General features: G+C 44.3%; 1 protein-coding gene across 1 annotated transcript in view; it reads right to left on the bottom strand.

The window, feature by feature from the left end:
- Window positions 1–16,789, bottom strand: part of NIPAL2 (NIPA like domain containing 2) — a 50,808-nt gene extending 34,019 nt beyond the window's left edge. The window contains exons 1-2 of the mRNA XM_075747087.1: window positions 16,431–16,789; window positions 385–453 (exon numbers count right to left, since the gene is read on the bottom strand). Coding sequence (XP_075603202.1) covers window positions 385–453; window positions 16,431–16,535 — 174 coding nt within the window. The 5' untranslated portion in view covers window positions 16,536–16,789. The remainder of the gene's footprint in view (window positions 1–384; window positions 454–16,430) is intronic.
- Window positions 16,790–21,574: the final 4,785 nt, after the last annotated feature.

Genomic DNA, 21,574 nt, shown 5'->3' with positions numbered 1-21,574 from the left:
TATGCATTTAATTACATTAATTGCTCCATTAAGCAGCCCCTAAGACCTTGTGGTCAATTCCATTCTAGATTTGGATACTCTGAGACAGGCTTACATGATGTCCAGTGGGACCACAAGTGGGTCGCAGCTGGTATTTCCTTATGGCACATTACAAGGAGGAGGAGGAGTTATGAATTTTCATTCTGTTCCCATATGGGAATCACAGCGCAGAACAGGTTGGGAGCTATCATACTGCCAACAGCTACAGCAGAACACTGTTAAACTACAGTTAAAGACAGCGAATATTTATTAAATGTGACAAAATTTGTATTTTGAACTTCATAATACAAACAAATTGTAACATAAGTTACTTACAACTCCAAATAAAGAAAAATAATTTCATACCTGTATATTCAAAGAGACACTAATCAGAAAATTTGAAGCAGCAGCAAGTAAAACTCCCAAGAGCTGAGTCTGTAAGATCACAAAACAAAGAAATACAAAAATACTTATTAGTTTAAGAAGAACAATATAACGGTGGTTTTCTGATAGCACATTGTAACCCAATCAGAAACAACTTATTGAACTTTTCAGTCATTGAGTTCATGCTGCACTGAGTAAACTGATAAAAAAAAAAATCTCTGCACAGCTGACTAGGGCTTAAATAGTAAACATCTGGGAACAGAAAGGGCATCCCAGTGCAGGAGGTGGTTTTGCTGTCCTTTAGTAGAACACCTTCTTAAATCTCATGAAAGAAAAAAAAAACCAGACAAGTCTCAGTTTAACACTACACACATGTATTATTCTTTTCCAAAAAAAAAAGGATCTGTTTTATTACATAATCCAGAAGTAAAATCAACAGCAGTCAAACCATTCATATTGGAACACAATTATCTGACGTGTTAACATATCCACTATTTGACAGGGCAGCCAAGAACATAGGTCTCCTGACAGTTTCTTTAATGTATTGTGTTATTTCGTCAAATTCTTTTCTAATCAGCCTGCCTAATTTTCAGTAAGATTTGCAAACTTTCTGTGAAGCTGAGAAATTAAAAACATTCAAGCAGGATTCATTATTTTGGAAAGCAGCCATTTAAAGATGCCATTTCAGCAAGCTCAAACAGGTATGCAGTAGACCTCCCTGTCTGCTTCTAAAATTTAACACTTTGTACATTGTCATAAGTGTATTCAAGACCCATTCAAGGTCACTGGTATGGTGCTGTGATGTAATATAATGTAATTCTCTACATTAGCTTGTAGAGAAGACAAACATACTATCAGTGAGTTCGTATAAACAAGGTCATGATAACATAACCCAGCATAAGTACTGCTTGCAAGCTGTAAAGCAGCAGCCAGGTCAGTGCTCACAGCCTCAGCTTTCACGACTCTTCTCCAAGGACTCCATGATCTTAAAGGTCTTTTCCAACCTAAATGATTCTATGAGTCTATGATTCTAAGGTCCCTGGGCACCTATAAACAGGCAGTGCTTACCAGCAGCAGAGACTGTTGCCTCTTAACATTTATAAAGAGTAATATGTGGTCCAGCAAGTCCTTGGAGATTACAATACAGGGGGGATTATAATTGTGGCTAGATTAATTCGCAGGCTAGGAAAAAGCGTCCCCAAAAGTGTGAAGAAACAACAGCCTTATTACAAATGGATGATAATATTCTTATTTAAGAGACACAGCTGAATCCAACTGTCTCCAGCCCATGCATCTCTGTAGTGGCTTAGACTCAGAAGGCAAAGCAGACAACAGAATTGCTCTGGATGAAGTGCTTGGCCGACTGCCAGGTGTCACCAGGATGTGACTAATGGGTACAAGGGGATGCAGAGAGGGGAATGCAGGAGGTGAGAGGGTTCCCTTTCCTCACACACCCTCTGTGCTAAGTATTACAGCACCAGTGCCACAGCCTGTGTACAAGAAGCATTCAATGAGAAGCATTACTCAAGAGTTTTGCCCGCAACTTCTGGTGCCTGGCCACTGGAGGTCCTTCCTGTCTTGCATCCTCTCCCCACACCCCAATGTCCTCCAGCGGATGCTCCAGCAGCGTGTCCTGGGCTCTCAGGCACAGTGCATTTTCCATGCTCTGGGAATACCACTCACTGGGAGCAGTGGGGAGTGTGTGACAAGATGTCTTGGCACACCTCGGCACAATCATCTCTGCTGGTATCAGGCATGAACTGTTGCAGGGACACGAGAGGCCTTGCAGCCTCCTTACACACTGGGGAAATGCTGTCAAACGGCCCCAACCCAGGGCCTTGCAGGAGCAGAGGGGATGAGTTTTCTTTCCTGAGGCTTTGATGCTGGTGGAACCACATCTTGCACAAAGTTTGACCACTTCGCGGGGGATTATTGCACTGCCCTCATCATCCTGCAGATGCAGCAGCTAAACAGCAGTTAAATCAAAATTGTTTTCTTGCTCCCAAAGACTTGTTCTTTTTAAATGAAAACGTGCTGTCTTGTGAGGGGGTGGAGAAGTGGCCTTGTCAGTCTTGTCATGAAGGTTTTAAGAAAAGGAAGACAGCAGGGAACAGAAAACAGAAACCGCCACCTCATTTACCCCATTGTTTTATTACTTTCACATAAGTAATTGTGATATATCTACACTACTCCCACCAGAGAACCTAGTCTCTCTGTGGCTCTTTTCGTTTCAGTGGCTGATCCTACCCTTACAGCTGCATCTCTGGATAAATCCTTGCAGCTCCTTGCTCCCAGCTTTCAGATGGGGGTCACAGACACTGTGCAGGACTCAGGAGACAACCAGCACCCCAGGGAGGAAACACGGTTGGTCTCAAGCCAGCCCAAAGGAGGGTCTCCATCCAGCTCTGGAGGTAAAACTTGCATGCAGCTGGTGGGCAGAGGATGAGGCTATGTGTTCCATCTCTCATATGAAAAATGGTGCAAAATGAGATCTGCATATGGGTACTGATGATGACCTGAGTAGCTGCCTCCAGAGACTGTGAATGAACTGCCCTTTTGATGGCTTTACACACTGCATGGGCAGGGACTCCAGCAGGAAGTTTTCCAATGCCCTGCATCACTGGTGTCCTCTCCAGAATAGCAACTGCTTTCATACCACGGCAGTTGCTTTTTCAGGTACCCATGACCCTGGCTCAGATATCCTTTGTGGGACACACAAGATTTCTGACATGATGACCACCCTGTGTCTGAACAGGAACCATCTCCCAAAAGTTAAGCTTACAGGTTCCAGAAACTGCCAGGAACAGAAAACAGGTCAAAAACTTGGATCTTCTCAGTCTTCTCGTCATTTTCTAGAAAATACCGAGACATGTGTGATCATTGTCTCCCTACTTCCCTGTGAGACACCAAGATGAGTCTTTCCTTCAGCTGAGGTTGGGCTGGGACAAGGGCCTGCGGCTGGGCCCGGCTCCGCAGGACCCATGGCCGGGCAGGGCAGGGCTGTGGGGAGCTGGAGACCGGCCCTGCTGCAGCGCTGCTGGAGCAGAGGCTGACAGCCCCAGGTGGCTGAAATGGCGTCCTGGGGTGTGGGCAGGAGCCCTGGACTGGGCAGGGATGGGCAGGGCTGTGGGTGCCTTCAGGGCCCTGACAAACACATGCAAAGCTGTTGAGGTGACACTCCCTTGTGCCCACCTTAGGCAATCTCCTGTGTCTGCACGTAAGGAAAAAAAGTGCATGTGTATGATCAAGGTGAATTTGTAATGGGAGTCTGGGCTCAAACCTTACCCTCATTGCTCAGGTCATTTTATCGTAATGACCACATGTTTCACCTGAGCATTGCTGTTGGCATATATACTGCGCTGCCTGCTCCAGACTGACATGTGTTAATGAGCTCTGTTCAATATGGTGATAGCACCATACTTCGAAACCCAGGGCTGGACAGACCCCTAAAGATTAAAAGCAGAGTACGATGCCCTAAGGTCAAATATCACATGGATCCATTCAGGGAGATGAGATGAAAGTACAGTAACGCCATGCAGCTATAGCATGGCAAAGCTGTCTCGTACAGGTTCATACTCAGACATGTCAAAATTAAAGAAAACAACAGGGAACAAAAATGCAGTAAAGAGGAAAATTGGATTGCAAACTTTACAAATCAGAGTGCATCTTAAATCAGCAGGCAATTTCTAATGCACAAGAGCTATCATATACAGCAGCGCTCAAAGCAGGAGAGAAAAAAATAGGATACTATATCTCAGGCTAGTAAAACCATGCATGAATGAAAGATGACCTGCAAGAGAAGATAGATCACCCTATCAAACTAGAATGGTTGCTGTATTGCCCTGAAGGCCACTGTTCCCATCTTGTCATGTAAAAGGCTTCATTATTTGTGCTGTGTCTGCCATTCAACATCCTTTGGAGGTTAGAGAACTGGTGGAACAGCCAGTTTTATAAGTAATAAACATGATACTCTCTGAACACAGAGTTTCCAGTTGTGATATCCGGTCGTGATATCATCCACAGTACTGCAGGGCTTCCCACACACAAGTCTTGAGACAAACCTCCATGAGGGAATTCAGTTGCAGACGCAACTTCAGAGCTATGGTGCTACTTTAGTCAACTAAGGACTTCTGCAGGAAAAAGCCTTGAATATTCAAAACTGTTGGCATAAAATGCAAGTCCCTTCATCACCAAAACATCTGTCTGAATGTACAGGACACTTTGTCAGACCCCAGATTTCAAACTTTTGATGCATTCTTCCAGTGCTTCCAAATGCATGAGGCTTGTCACAGAAACATCCTGCCTTTAAGTTTTCCAGAAAGTAAAAAAAAACACAACAGAAATTTGAATTCCTTCACCTTAATATGGTTTGGAACAAGCCATGAAAGTCACTTGCTGGCTCTGCATTCCTTTCCAGATAGTGCCTGAACACACAGACCATGGACTGAGGCTGTAGATCTGCCAACATTTTCCTCGGTGGGAAAGCGGGCTTGAAGAATGCCTTCCTCTGGCCCCCCATTCCCTCACTGCCTTGTTTGCATTAAACCAACTATTTGTGAGGCTGGCAAGGCATTGCTCCAGGTTTGAAATAACCCTTCCAAAATATACCCCATTAGCATTATGTTCTTTATAAGGCACCTGCCAATGTTTAACACCAAAGGCAGATTAAAATTCACAAGACACATCAAGGGTTTTAAAATGGTGGCCCCACATGGGTTTGCCCATGGTGATGATGGCCAAGGGGACGTGATGTAGAGGGGGCTGCTGGGGGGAATGAGTTTGGGCAGAGAGGCAAATTCGTCTCAAGCAAGGCACCTTCAGCAGTCGCCTGGCATCCCCCATCCCAGCTGCGTAAGGCTCTAGCACAAGCCCAGGCGTGGGGAAGGGAGATTTGAAGGAGGTCAGGAGGTGTCCATTTGCCAAGTGGAGCAGCAACATATTGCTGTTTAAAAGAAATGAGTGGCAATATGGCATATTGCTCCGTATGGTCCTGCTTCAAGCACTCATGCAGGACCTGATGCTTATTTACCCTAACGCCTTTTCACATCATTCTGGCAGTGTTTTAAAAGGGCATTTTACATGCAAGGTCTCTTTTTATTGTCAAAGAAAAGCAAGGGGTTTATGGCAAATGAAAACCAGGCTGAAATCTAAGTCTTTGGCATTAATTCTAATAAATTTATCCCTTGCAGACTAAAATCTGCATTGGAGACTCAGTTATAGAGTGAGATGCAATTTACCCATATTACCATGTATGTTTTCCTAATATGCATTAAACTGCAGTTGCCAGGCCTGTGAAATGAAAACTTAGAAAGATTAACTTAATTTGCATTGACTAAAAAATATATGACCACTATTTATGGAAACTTTCTATGCCTATAAATTAAACTGATCTTTTCAATTGTATGTTGTCAGCTCACTCATCAAGGCTAGTTAAACTGTTCCTCTTATTTTTCTTCATTTCTGCATTTATTTGTGATCTAAAGGTGTTCCCAACAAATGTAATGACATATACTGCTTAAAAAACTACAAATCCTTTCCAGTAATTAGGATTTTGTCAGATCTCAATGAATCTTGTGGGAAAAAAAAGAGTGGGGACACAAATGCATCCTAAACTTCCAATTCTGAGTTAACTCTGAAGCATGGGGAATTCAGAGTCCTTAACAAAAAACATATTTTTCAAAGAGCTACCCATGTTGAATTAGGAGAGGCTTATCATTTAGTTGTTATTATTCACAGAGCTTTGGCTGTACTCAGTGCTCTACAGATGTATGAAGAAAACAAGGTCCTTGTTTCAATGGTTTTCATAGTGCAAACTGTATACTCATATATGGGTTCAGGCCCGTATGAAGAACTGAAGGACACCTGAAATAAGAGTAAAAGGCCAATTAACAGTGTTGGAACATGTAATGAAAATACATAAGAGGACATAAAAGGAAAAGGACATTGTTCAATTTGCAAGAAGGAGAGAATTAAAACATTTGACACCACTTTTGTTAGGAGCAGAAGAAGAGAGGAGAACTTGGTAACTAAGTCAGCATAAATTTGAGAAGAGACAAGACATTTGTAGGTTTTACACAGGTAGCTAGGCTGGATTCCAGACCACAGTAGATAAAGCTCCCATCTCATGAATATTACAGTACCCTTGCCTTTACTAGGTTTTACGTTTCATTATCTCACAAATTTAAAATGTATCTTCTTCCAGAAAGGACACAATCTGTAAAGGCTGGAAGGAGAGCCTGATAAGTTACCAAAAGGTATGGGAACTTGAGAGGATAAAGCAACTACAGAAGTGGGACCCTTCTATTCATCTCCATGCTTTAATCATTTTAATGAGATCTTATTTATACTCATCAGTCTGATTAATTAATGTCCATAATAGATAACAAACAGGGAGGAAGAATATGAATTGTGAAATATATTAAAGTAACTTTTGATATGCTCATTAAGGTTATATACAAATATATCCATTCACTATAAAGTTAACAAGCATTATGAGTGGTAACTCTCTTTGAAGAGTTACGACCGAACCGCCCAACTTCTAAATTTCAATTTCTCATTCTCAGGAAACAAATCAATGGGGAAGAATGGGGAAGGGGCAGAACAGATTTTTCCTCAGGTGAATAGCCTGGAATACTTTGCTGCATAATCAAAGACATTTCAAGTTTTTAATATTGCCTGTTAGACTGCAAATAAAAACCTCTCCAATGACTGTATAACAGAGGCTCTAAAAATTTCAACATTTTCTCAAGGACCATCACATAACATCTCCATGGCAACTATAGAAATGACATACCCAGAAAAGCAAGAATAGGATTATAAACTTTTGCTAGTTTCCAGGTCCCTCGGGGGGAGAAAGGAGGTAAGCCAGCACTGCCTGACCAGCTTCTCCCACAAAACAGGCAGTGTGCTCAGGGATACTCCTCTACTGCTGCCCAGGAGCAGGCTTTCTGGATATTCATGTTTGACCCTGTCAAAGTCCTGGTGTACAAGGGAATGTTCAAGCCAGACCACTCAAAGCCTACGTGTATTAATTCCCAGAAGCTACAGCCTGGCTCACATTGAGAGGTTGTGCTGCTCCTCTCCCTGCTTCATGTGGCTCCCTGGACCCCTAAATCGAGAGCCAAGGAGGGGACACGAGGTCACGGGGAGCTGGACTGTAACAGTTCATGTCCTGCGAGATGGAGCTAGCTCTGCCTCGAGAGCAAGCTCAAAAGGGAGTTATCTGAACAACTGAGTAAAGAGTGCTGTTAAGTGTTACATCAGGTTGCAGGACAAGGCACAGAGAGCACCACTGGAGAGATCGATCGCTCTGTGTGTACACACACACGCCTCCAAACCAAGCATAGCTAGCTCATTCCCTCTTTGCTATTGTAGTACAAGTCTTGCTGGAGTACAAATGAGCTGTTTCTGATTCCATTTAAATCAGATACACAAAATCCTGACAGAAGTGTAGCCAGCTTAATACATTATTTACCAAATCCTAAAAAGAACTTTTATATAAAAATCTCCCTTTATCAGCTGAGAGGAGCTCGTGAGAGGAATGACATGCCTCCTCCAGCACGCACCTCTCCAGCATCACTTTCCAACAAAGGCAGGCTTGTTTCCCATCCTGTCTCAATTAATCCTCTGTTAGCTATAACTAACACTTCCTTTGATGTGCACAGAAAACGCTCCTCCATATCACAACCCAAGTGAACCTGCTCAGTTGTTGAACCCTGGTGTCACACGTGCAGGCCAGGGGTAAACGTAGGCTGGAAATGAGGACACTTCCAAGCCAGTGCCATTTCAGAACAGCTTCTAACATGAGTAACAACAGCGGAGGGGAAAAAGAAAAGATCTGACTGCATTTTGAATGAAGTCTGATCCATCTGTTAAAAGAATTACTTGATTTTATTGTAGGGGAATGGGCAGCCCAAAGGCCCTTCCAGTCTGCTGTTCCTGCAGGAGAGGGATGCTGTACGCGAGTTCCTTGCTTTCCTTCCTGCACCTCACGCGCTTGGCTCTCCTAGTTTCATTTCCACAGAGAGTCTTAATCATTTACAGAGAGTTCCTAATGCAGAAAAAAATTACTGGGCTCCAGAAGGCAGAACCTTCTGGTTAGCAACATTATTCATTTAAATATAAACAACTGCTAGATTATCAGTGATGATTTAAAAACAAGAGGTCTTGCACTCTCTAAAATATTTGCACGTACGAATATGGGTGCATACACACAGAGACACAACTGGATGCTTTTAATTTGCACATGCTTCTGGTCAAAACTGTAAGATGCAAATCTGGGGATAACAAATAAACTCTTTAAAGATATGATCTCATATGCAAATTTCTTCCAGGGGCCTGAGATACAGGCCAGGGGCTCGTGTTTTCCCAGCTGTCTCCCTGTGATACATTATAGCTGTGCATTTTGACCTTTTACTACAAAATGTAACCTGCTTTAAAGTTTTCATTACAATTTTGTAGTTCATGGTGAGTGCTGACATAAGGAGTAGGTGTCTAGTTCACAAGAATCCAAAACACCTACTACATAGTTGTCTTCTGCTGCAGAAAACAGAAATCAGTTTAGCTGGATGATCCCTCCCAGGTACCCTTATCACTTTTTTATGTTCTCTGTTGCACTTAAAGTGATAACAAGGGGGCAGTTTTTTTCATCAGTTTTGCATATTATTGATCTTTCAGCAAATGTACCTTATGTGGATTCTCCCATACAGAACTTGCTGTCTTTTTTTCTGGTATTTTGGTGTTAGCATAGGATATAATAGAAAGTTTCTTCTTGACAGGGATTAATATAGAGATGGGGCCATGAAGATAATAAATTCTGCCTGGTACCTTTCAAGAATTAAAAAATGAAGGAGAACTGAGCAGCCTTTTCATCAATCAGATGCTATCATCTCTATGCTTTTGTAATCCACGCATTGCTCTTCAGTTTGTCCTGGCAGCCTCTGATCTATAGTTGTTGTGGTTTAACTCCAACCAGCAGCTCAGCCCCACACAGCTGCTTGCTCACTCCCTCCCCAGCAAGATGGGGGACAAAATCAGAAGGGTAAAAGCACAAAAACTTGTGGGCTGAGATAAAGACAATTTAATAAGCAAAGCAAAATCAGGAATTCATTCCCCACTTCCCATGGGCAGGCAGGTGTTCAGCCATCCCCAGGAAAGCAGGGCTCCATCACACATAGCAGTTACTTGGAAGAAAACCACCATAACTCCAAAAGTCTCTCCTTCCTCCTTCTTCCCCCAGTTTTTATTGCTGAGCATGACATCATATTGTACAGAATATCGCTTTGGTCAGTTGGGATCAGCTGTCCCAGCTGTGTCTCCTCCCAGCTCCTTGTGCACCCCCAGCCCACTCGCTGGCGGGGTGGTGTGAGGAGCAGAAAAGGCCTTGGCTCTGTGTAAGCACTGCTCAGCAGTAACGAAAACATCCCTGTGTTATCAACGCTGTTTTCAGCACAAATCCAAAACACAGCCTCATACCAGCTACTGTGAAGAAAATTAACTCTAGCCAAAACCAGTACAATAGTCAAGAGATAGAGCTAGAGTCTTGATCAGATGAAAACTGCCATTATTTGTTTGACTGAAGCTTCTGCAGACACCACAAGCTTTGGTCTCCGTCATCTTGACATGATGACTGAGTCATTGCTGCATAATAACACAGACACTGAATGATAATGTTCATGGTGCTTTAGTCACTGCAGGGGGTAAAAGATTGTCACTGAAAGAGAGAAACAAAGGAGAGAGATTAATGCCATTAGAAATCAGTAAATACAAGAACCTTGTGACAATTCCAAAGCAGAAAAAAAAACCCCAACAAAACCCCCATAAAAATGGAAGAAAAACATTAAGAAATAGTAGATTAGAGTCATAAAGCAAAGTAAATTAAGTCATGATCTATGTGCTCCCAAGCTGGAGCCCCAAAAAATTAAACTAGGTTTTAATTGGGAGTTAACTATCTGGGTTCAAGTCTGTTACGTACACAAACCCTGTATTTTGGTTGTTTTTCACAGGAACCTCTTTCTAGTGGATATATCCTTGGCCGTTGAAGAAAAAGGCTTCAAGTGCAATCCATATCAGCTGGCAAAATGACTTTGTTTTGAGTAGGATGACAGTTAAGTCATCAGATATGTTAGCTAAGACTCTGGTGGAGATTTTAGCTCCCATGAAGCTGATTTGGTTCTAGGAAATTAAATGGCAGCAAGAGCTAGGCTTGTCTATGTACTTCTATGCTACTACTTCATCTCAGTCAGCATGAAGAAGCCATGTCCAAGGAGACAGCATTTGCTGTGTTGTGAGTCATTGCTTTCACACATGAAGAGGTTTCCTTCAAACCTTGCACTCATCATGGTCCAGACCTTGCATTCACCATTGGCCTCTGCATCACAGGGTTGTTTCTGCAGAACACAGCAGGATACGAAGGGGAATATAGCCAGAGGGTCACTGCATGCCTCATCCAAGAGTTAAACTCCAGTGATCCCATGATTTCTCTTTATCACAGTTCCATAATCTCTCTTCGTTTGCCCATTATGGGCAAAACAGTTCTTATCACCAAACAAGGCCAAAGCTTCTTGCCTGAATGATGTAAATCAACCATGAACATCATGGAGGAGCATGGAGTTATACTGGTATAACCTCAATTTAAGTAATACACGTCTGTTTAGTTTGATATCAACTATTTACTTTTGAGCACACACTGCAAATATCACTGCCACATTTCTTAAGATCTCTGCTCGAGGCCTGGCATTGATTCGCACACCAACTGGCTGTCTTTTGAAGCTGCTGGCAGTACGTTTCAAAGTCCAGATTAGTCACAGAATGGAAAGCATATCTCCCAACTGTTCACATTAACAAATGCCATTCTTTTGGGACAGTTTGTGGTGACATTATAAACATGAGCATAACAGTTTATACATGTCACCAAAACTCCAAATGGAATAATCGCAGTCTGCAGTCACTACGTTAGCCAAAGGTCCTCACCTCCCTTATGGCTGAAGTGCAGTGTCTGCTGTTTGCTCATCTTTCTAAAGCCTTGGGTTTTGAGTTTGGTCAAATTTCTACTTGAGTCATTTGGATTTTTTTGATTCCTTCGAACAGGAGTCAATCAGATCCAGCAGACTATTGGAGACATGCAAGGATAAGATGCCGACATCTTTTTTATCGATGCCAAAGCAGACTTCCAGAGCATGGGAAAAGCATTTGCTTTGGGTCTGTGTGCCTCAGGTTCGAAACATGAAGTCATGGACCTGAGCTGGTTTTCTGTATCTGCTGCCCAGCACCATGCTGGGCTTTGGGGGTAAAGCTGCCACAGGCACCTGACTCCTTCCAGTCTTGGTAGGAGAAACCCAAGCAGGGTGGTAGAGGCCGGCCAATAACACAGCTCTAGGAAATTAGGCTATTCTGGGACCCAGAGCAGTGCCTGGTGGAAACCAGGTAAGCAAGTCACTCCTCAGACTGGCTTGGAAAGCTGCATGCTACCTCCAGTCTTTGGGCTACTTTCCCACCCAGGGTATCTGTTCCAGAGCTGCTGCCCCATCCCCTGCTTCCTCTGTACTCAGAGGTATAAACAGCTCCATGGCTTACTCCCACTCTGCTTGCAGTGATTGAAGGAAAAAAGCTACATTTCCCTAAGGAATCTGAGAGTCGCAATGATACAAACATGCTTATAGTACTGTGCAAGGGGACAGGCAAGGGGTAAGGCTCTCCTGTGCTTATATCCCTTACCTTTGAGTAATAGTAAGTTCCTATGCAGCAGCTGATCTTTCTTTAACCTGGAGGCTGCAGCTTACACAAGCCGTGTGTTCATTTCACACCAGACATGTTGCAATCTTTACATCTGCAGGGACTGTTGATGTTTGGCAAGGCAGAATGAATGTATGAGGCTGTAAAAAAGATATGGGTGATCCTTTCTAACCAGTGCTCTATTTTGCCTTCTCATGTCAGCTTCTCACTCACACTAAAGCTAATGAGAGTACAAACCCCAGCAGATCAGACCTACAGCTCTGGCAGAGCCTGAAAGCTTGGATGCAAAGCTGGCCCAGCTCACAGTCCTGCATTTATGACCCAAAGTCACACATCCTTTTCTAGCAGAGCCTAATTAAGTGGGGACTCAGCCATGGAAATGCTGCTGGATTCCTGACAGCAAAACACCACCAGAAGAGCGTGCATCGGTGCTGGCAGCAACTGTTTGCAATGCTTCTTCATTATAAGCTTTGGCTTTTGGATTCCCTATGACTGATTCAAAAAAGGTGTATTTGAGAGGCTGAACAAAGTCCTCTTCCTAACTTTTGATTTATAAGGGCTGAAACACATTTCTCACCTAAGAAAATAATATGCATTTTGTCCCATACACATTCCCCCATAAGATAAAGGAAACCAAAACTGTGAATTCTGAAATCTGACAGGTAAAGAACAATTCGATGAAATAAAGTCAGTGTTTTGACACCCTTGTTTGCTTTCAGTGAACAGTTTTAGAATAAGAAGCTGTGAGGAAGAGGAAAAACTTTTCACCATAGCCTTCACAGATGAGTACAACAGCAGAGATGCTGGGTGAGGCATTAAAAAGAAACTTACAAAACACTTGAAGTGGAAAAAACCAGGAGGGTTTGCCTTCACCTTTAATAGCCCAATAATATCTGGTGGTTGCTTCTTGCAGAGGAAAGCTGGCCTAGTTGAAATCCATGTGTACTGTGGCCATACTGCCCTTTTGGCTCCCACCCACACTTCCATGGACACCTTCACTTGCTCTAGAGCTTTCCCTGATTGAAAACCATGGCTGGAACTTTCATTGTTTAAGTGCTTAAAATATCCTGATGAATATTTGTAGGATGTGCCATGACAATATCTGGTGGCAGTCCCAGATGAAGAGGTCCTGACTGTTTCTGGGGTGCTTCCTCAGCCAAGGGAAATGGAGAAATAAGCTTCCTCTCCACAGTGGCAGCTCCCTTCCCTCCTGCACTGGGTCCCTCACAGCACGGGGGCAGCAGCCCCCATGTCAGCAGAAGTACCAGCAGGGACGGTGCTACCACTGGAAGAAACCCGGACCAAACCATGCCCTCACCTTGCTGAGGTTCAATGGCACCAAGCCCTAGCAAGGTGGGGTGAGTTGAAGCACTGAAGACTTTCTCCTTGGACAGAATGAGCTAAAAACCTTCATTGTGGCACTTCACATGAAATCTAGATTTCAGGTATAGATAGAAGGCAGCACAGAAAGACCTCACGATGATGTGTTTAATCCATGGGATTTCTCATCTCACCTGATCGCAGCCACCACCGCCTGCTGATTAGACCACACAAAGGATCAGGTTTCCTGGCTGCACATACTGGCCACCTGCACGTATGGCCTGTGACAGGCTGTGATATATTGTCAAGGGACAAGAGGCCACAGATCCATCTGAAGGAGCTGTCAACATTTTAAACCTCAAATATAGAGCCAAAATGATTTATTACTACAACACACGAAATAAAACAATCTCCCGAGGTGAGTGTCTGGGCAGCCAGTAATAACTCTGAGTTTATTAAGAGACAGGCAAAGGAGGAAAAAGAAGCAGAAGTTAAATTAATTTCCATCTCCAGCTCGGCTTCACACTTGAACAACTAAATACAGTGACCACACACAACAGCCGTGTGAAATACTGAGTTACGGAAGAAGTGTTACATCCAAGCTTTCAGTGACTATTCTCACCTGGCTGTTTTCTCCTTCTCTGACACAAAGTCAAACCAAGATCAGTATTGTAGATAATAATCTCGACTAACCTTGCAAAATGTTTTTATCCATAAACAACAATATTGGAAATAAATAACGTTTGAGAAGTGCTGAGGGAAATAAGAAAAGGATTAAACTGAGGCAATTACATACACTTTATATTAAGCAGACAATATCCACATGTGGTGGCTTCTTACAGTCATTACTCCAGCAGACCCAAAAATATTACAATAACATCAGTTTGTCAGGAAATACTTCAGGTAACTAAGTACATATTTAATCAGATTTTACTGCACCGATTAACATGCCCATGTCCCATGACACAACACAGCGCTGAGACAGGGAAGGCTGTGAGAGCACGGGATCCTCTCGTGCTGACTTCAGAGGTGCAGTTCCTCAAGCAGCATCAACCAAGCTACATTCATGCTGATGCCAAGGAGAAATCCTACGTCCGCTCTTTTTCTCTCACGACCACACTTTCCCCCTTCTACCCTCATGCCGATAGCTAGCACCAATTAGCCTGATCAGGGAACTGGCAGGAGAATAACCCCAATTTAAAAAAAACCAACCAACCAAAGAAATGTAATGCCAGCACAAGGAGGCATTATACTACACAGCCACATGGACACAGGCACTTCAACTTCTTTCAGGGAGCTGTGTGTTTACAGACATCATTTAAGGCTTATTCTAGTGCCACAGATTTCCCCAAGGCATGTGTCAGAAGTGCTGATCCCATGTGGGTGTCTCTGATGCCCACGTGGCACTAGGCAGCTGTGACCGGCAGCCATGCCAAGCCCCTCATGTCTAGGGGCTCTTGAGAGAGGATCTCACTCTTTCACCTCATGATGGTTCATGGCCTTGAGGGGGCTGAAAAATACTCCCCCCAAGAGCAATTCACCTTAGCTTTTCTGGGGTGTTTCCAGGCAGATGAGAGCTGGTGAAGTTGTGGTCTCTTGATGAGGCAGAAAACAAAGAGCACCTATTCAAACCAAACCAAGAGGATGAAATGGCCTCAAGAAAAGGCGAAGGGAAAGACCCCCGTGTAAAGACCTGAAATGGGGCCGATCCACTGAGTCACAGCCAGGATAGCTGGGAATGGAGGGAAGAAATGGTTTCTGATATTTCTAAAAATATAAAATGTGAAAATGGAGGTACACAGAAGAATTTAACTCTTGGAAAGATGAAGGTTGGCAGCAACACATGACCCATGGTTACTCATTACCTTCTCCAAAGCCTCAGCTCAAGTAAACAGAAACACAGAAAATTAGTCTTGCCTGCAGATACCTAAGCAACACTAAAAAATGATTCAGGTCTTCCCAGAAAACTATCAGGCTTAAAACACAGCAGTCCTCACACAACCACCCCAGGAGTACAGGAGCAGGGCTGGGATGTTTTGCAAGCAAATAGATAATCCCACCATGACGTGCAGGTGGGTGTCCCCATGCCAAGGGAGTTCCCTGTTGCTGCCTTCCTCTGGCAGCTCTGCAAGCACTCCCAGCCCTGGGGCCCTAGCTCCCAAACCCACAGGAACCCTCGGCTCCACACTCGTCTCCCAGAAGAGATCCCAGCTCTGGTCCCGGGAAGCACTGCCACCGGCCATTAGCCACGAGTCCTGCTGCTCCAGGGACCCGAGCACAGAAATCCACAGGTTTCCTCCCCTCCGAGAACACGGGGCTGAGGAATGCCTCCTGCCAGATGGACAGCAAATGCAGAATTGAGAGGGGAAAGTTTTTGTGACCTTCTCCGTGCTATGACCTGCTACTGGGCTTCTCGCAGAGAAAGGAGAGCAGTTAATTGCAAGCCATTTTATGCACAATTTATACCAATATTTTGCATCGTAAAAAAAGTGGTTTGCCTCTTATACAGCGAAAACCAAGAATGTTGAGTATCCTCCCATGCCTCCTAGTTTGTGAAGCAAAAAGCAGGGAAAAGGTAAAGGGTTTAATCAACCTCCAATTCATTTTTATTGTTAGCAGATGCTTCAACTTGCTAGTTCTCAGGGGCCGCTTCAGTCTCTCTTTTGCAGTTGCCCAAATACATTGTCAGCACTGACAGCGACAGAAACACCAATGACAAAAACCAGCGACGCTCTAGCGCAGAACAGCCCAGCTGTTTGCGCAGTTCCTACTCAGAAAGGACTGCTTGGAGGGGGAAGCCAGGGCGGTGCGGGCTGAACGCTGAACGGGGTGAAGAGGGAGCAGGTGTCAGCAGAAACAAGCGCTGGAAAGGGGCTTTTCGGAGGACAGTGGGGAGAGGCTGAAATGATTACCTCGCCCTCCCCGAGCCCACTTATTCCTGAGCCCCAGCATGGTGCTGCACGGCAGGCACTTACCTTGTGTGTGCTGTACCAGGGGCCGGAGAGGGGCCCGCTCCCGGTGCCCGGCCCCCCAAAGGATGCATTCCAGGATGCCCACTCTGAAACAGGGAGGATGCCCATGTCCCTGCCCTCAGGCCCCGGCCACTGGCCATGCCACTCGCTGTCACACCAGTGGGGACGGGTGGCTGTGAGGAGAGGTGAGCAGGACCGGGAGGTGGCACTCACTTCCTGGTGTGGGAAAGGCTGCTCGCGTGGGTCGCTCCACACACAGGTGTGTGTGGCCGAGGGCTGCGGCTGCCAGTGGGCACCAGGACACCCTCAGCTCAGGAGTATTTGTAGAATAGGAGAGGAAGGGGAGCTTGACAGAAGGTTTTGCTGCTCCTTCCCAGGGCATTCAGGTGCCTTTTTTTTTTCCCCTCTCTCTGACTTCCTCAATGCCCCACCCTCCTCTGAAAAGGCAGCCTTGGATTTTAACTCCTTCAAATCAGTGCCTAAATCTAATGATCAGTTATTAATTCATCACTGCTAGGTTGCAAGAGTTGGAAGTTGTTGTTCCCATATGCATATAGTCACTTGCAAAAATTCTTACTTCTGACATGTATTCTTTGCTTGCAAGTATTTCCTGAATAGTTTCTTTGCAGAGATTTCAGGCAATGGGTTTGTTCCCAGGCTGTGGCTTTATCCATTCATTGTGTTAGTTTTCATTTGATCACTTAAGCTCTCCTGGGGAAAACAACAACTAAAAAAGCTCCTTAAAGGGAGAGTAGGTGCTACCAAGGTAGGAGCTTGGCAGAATTACATGGGAGACAGAAACAGGCTTCTAGAGAAGCATAGAAAGAAAGAATTAAGCCACTGCATCTTCAGGCTCTGGACAAGAGCAATCCAGAGAGCTCATACTGTACCCTGGAAGTATCGGGTTGTATTAGTTTATACTGTGGGTCAGCTGGGCTTGAAAATGTCCAAAGTCTTGACAATTAGTGTCACAGACAAGGATCAGCGGGCAGTTATTCTGTCACCTGCTACAGCAGAGTTTTTTCCTACTCTTAAGAAGAACTGGGATTGATTGCTTAGTTCCAGTGGGATTGGTGGTCCTACCATCAGCAAGATGCATCAAGAGAGAAGAGAACAAGTTAGCACACAGGAGAGCAGGCTGGGGACTGAGCTTCCAGCAGGCAAGGAGATATGATACCTAACAGAAATGAGAAGCAACAAAGTTTACTGCAGAGAGAGAAATGAGGATACTGCCCCTCAATATGATTAACTTGTTCGAAGATGGAAGGAACATGCAATTATGGAAAGAAACTGAAATTAAATTAATACTCTTCTACTTGATCATATAGCCAATGCCTGCATTAGCCACAAAGTCGTTATTTGAATCCAGTCAGAATGTGATACAGGAAAGGTAGAAGTGGCAAGGTAGTGTTTCAGTTAGATGATGATATAACACCCCAAAATACAAAACCTTGCCTTATAACAAGAAATGTTTTGTTCACGTGTGTGACCTAACTTGAAATACCGGTTTCTGTGATCACAGCTCCACTGAGTCCTCTGTAAATACTGGAGGTAGCTGCAGCCATGTATACATAGGTACACTGGAAAAAAACAGCTCTGATACTTCACGGCTATGTAAATTGCTGCAGACTATTTTTACAGCATTGCGTAATTATTCTCTGGAGTCTAGGCTTACATTAAAAAAAAAAAAAGTTTCTAGGCAATTTGGGTTATGGTTGCAAAAAACCCTTTCAAGTGGAACTGGAGTGTAAACTGCTGCAGTGATATTTGCCGGTCTAGAGAGAGTTGAAACAATAGCTCCAAGGGAAGTGTGAATGGACCCATTCTTCTAACCGGAGCTCTAAACTGGAAGTCTGCTGACAATTTAAGTGTCAACATCAGCTACTTCAAGGCGGATCATTTTAGCAGAAACACCAGGCTAATGTTCTTATTTGTCATCCTCAATTTGCACTTGTTGGATAGCAGATCCTGGGGCGAAGAGGAAAAGCAGCAACTGGTTGTCAAAGGTTGCCGGGCTGAGGAAAGTTTTCCTGTTCCTCTGCCTCTTTCACCCACGGTCTCCTCTACCCTAGCTCAAAATGGGGAGCAAGGAGGTCGACACTTCCCCAGGCTGGGGAAGTTGTCTTTGGTAGCCAAAAGCTGCAGTGGTCCCCACCAGCCTGCCAGTGACCTCTGCAGTATGGTTCTCTGTTGCCAAAAATGCACAAATTGGTAAGAGATTGGAAAGGAGTGTAAGGGAGGAGAGGAGCAGCCCGAAATATCTCTTGAGGACATTTGCTGTTGTTTTGCTTCATTCTTGTTGGTTCACTGCCTAAAATACAAATGTGACTGTGGTTTTCTCTTGCATAAGACAGCTATTGGAACAGGTTTTCTGTAACATTGTCTACGTGGAGCCCTTGTTGAATTGCTTTTGAAGTTGATCTAGCAGTGACAGATCGCTGTTCCGCACTGGGTCCAGACATGCCCACTTTGTCTAACACACCAGGGACCCTTACGGCATCCTTTATTTATTAAAAATCTCTGATCGTCTTGCATGCACAAGAGGCCAAAGTTATTCGGATGAATTTGACCTTTCTTTACATTGTAAGCCAGCCCTATTAAGAAAGTAAACAGCATTTTAGAAACTATTTCTGCTCTGTTAGCAAAACCAACTCAGTATATGCAAATGTCCCTACACTAGTCCATTGCTGTTTTCAGGCTGAAAGTGACGCTGAGGTGATTGGCATAAGGGTATTAAAGCCCTTGAGACTGACACTTAAAATACTCGGAGGAAATGTCCCATGAAGTGGATGCAAGCTTCTGCCCAAAGTCGAGTTCTGTTTGAGGGTCCTTCAAAGCAGGGGTGTCCTCTGCCAGGTGGACCAGCAGAATAGACTAGAACCACTTCAAAACTATGGAAATATAAGGTGTTTTCAGTGGGACCACAATACGTTATCAAAACAGCACAGCAGAGATCTGGCACCAGAGTCATGGTCACGTCACTGGGGGCATGTTCAGAATGCACCATGCATGATTCCCTGCATGTGTATTTTCAGTTGTTGTCCTTGTACTGTGGGCAATCTGGGGTAGCTCAAAAAATACCTCAGGGAAAGTATCTTCAGAAAGGTAACCTGACTTGCTATTGCTGGCTCTGTCTGTCTTTACACCTGGGCAAAGGCAACAGAAGTGCAGGTTTGTGTCTGGCTGTGGTGGCTGACCCACATCAGAATCAGGACAGGACTGATTCTCCCTGTGAGTAGCATCTTGCTCCCTCCGAGGAGCACACAGCAGGAGGTAGTGTAGCAGCTGTGAAAATGGATTAAATGCTGCTTGAGTTGGTTTGGTAGAAAATCTCAAGATTGATTAAACTGAGTAATTTGCAAGGTGGCAATTTTTGTCTCCTTCCATTCTATTGCCAGTCATTTTGGGGTAGAAGACAAGACAAGGGGCTACACACTTTAGAAATGACATCCACCTTCCCTGGTTCCCACCAGGCTCTTAACAGCTTGGGTTACTTCTGAGCAATGGAGACACAAAAGATTATTGTGGGTTTTAATTGCACGGATTCCCCTACTTTGATGCTGTATTTCTATCTGATCTTCTTTGGCCAAGTACGAGTCTCTGTTAACAGAAGATGATTTTCCTCTGTTGAGTCACAAGGCTTTGGAGACTGCAATGGGTGCTTTGTCAGCCTCAAGTTCCGATGATCTGGGATGGTGCTTGATCCATGTGTCTCCCTGAACTCTGGCTTGTCTGATATTGGGACCATATAAAGCAGCAGAGTCATCATGCAGTTTCCTACCTCTAGTTAGTTGCTTTAGCCTCTCCTGAAGTCATCCATGGATAGCTTGACCTGGCACCAGGGTCACTTCATTTCAGATACTCAGTGCACTTGGGTGTCTGAAGAGGAAACAAGAGGGCCTTTCATGTTTGCTGGCCCATCACTTCTCTGAGCTGGCACTTTGTCACTGTAGATGAACCACTTTCTTAGCTGAGAAGAGTACACATCCTTGACTACTGGGCTCTGGTGACAGTTACCAGGACTCCCTAAGCCAGAAAATGAAAGATGTTATGGTTTCCTCCTCTGCCAAATAGGAAAACAGCACTTCCTTCGGGGTACCTAGGCGTGCCCACCACCGTCTGCTCTCCACTGTGAGGATAGAGCCCAGGTGATGGGAAGTTCACTGCTGGGATGGATGGTCCCAGCTGGGTGATACAGGAGAAAGTTGAAGACCTTTCTTTTACCTTCTGCTCAGAGGACAGTGCCTGATCAGTGCAAAAAGTGCTAAGCTTGTGCAGGATGGTCAGACCTGTTTCTGAGTTCAATGTCTACAAGCAGACTTTTGCAGCATTAGTTCCCGTGTGTAAGACTGTACCTGAAGGCCTGAACCTGTGAGCTGGGGAAGCTGCCTGGGGTGGGTTGCAGGCAGGGTATACTGTGTTGTGTTAGCGCAGGAAAACTTGTGGAAGATGTGTACAGACAGCCTGTTGATTTTTACAAGCAGCTTTCATCTCCCTTCCCCCAGCAGCTCTACAAGTCCATGCTGCAAGTATGTACTACTCCATATGCTATCGATTATGGTCCTGACTGGAAGTTGCTTTCCATCTTGAAGTCTACAAATGTACAAAAAACAGGAGTCCTGGAATCAAGATGTACATTACAGACCTTGGAGAAGGCTTTTGTCCTTCCTTTCGGGGTGGTGGATCAGTGAGAGATTTGTAGACTTTGGACATTTTCATTTTTGCCTTTTAGACCCCACCAATTTAGGCTTAATCCTGATCCTTTTGAAATCAATGGCAAAGTTCCCACTGACTTCAAAAGAGACGGCTTGAGCTCTCAAATACTTTAAAGAACAATTTTAAACAAACAAACCTAAGATGGATAAGAATTGCATTTTCTCTCTCTATTAGGCATGCAACTTATTTTCTCCCAATGTAAACGTTACCTGGAAAGCTAAGCAGTGATGTGGTTTTTATTATTTCTTTAGGAGGCTACAGTACCCAAAGTATATTCCATACATACTTCTTCATTTAGGAGCCAAACATAGCTATGTAAAGTGAGCAGCTTGTTTACAGTAGGCCCTTATGGCTTGCTATCAAATTAGTGGCAAATCAGGACTGTAGTAAACAGAGGTCAAAGATCAAACCCACAATTTCACATAAAATGC

Source organism: Balearica regulorum, chromosome 2 (genome assembly GCF_011004875.1).
Source record: "Balearica regulorum gibbericeps isolate bBalReg1 chromosome 2, bBalReg1.pri, whole genome shotgun sequence".
NCBI lineage: Eukaryota > Metazoa > Chordata > Aves > Gruiformes > Gruidae > Balearica > Balearica regulorum.
The sequence above is the reverse complement of the archived record's forward strand: the minus strand, read 5'-3'. Positions and strand labels throughout refer to the sequence as shown.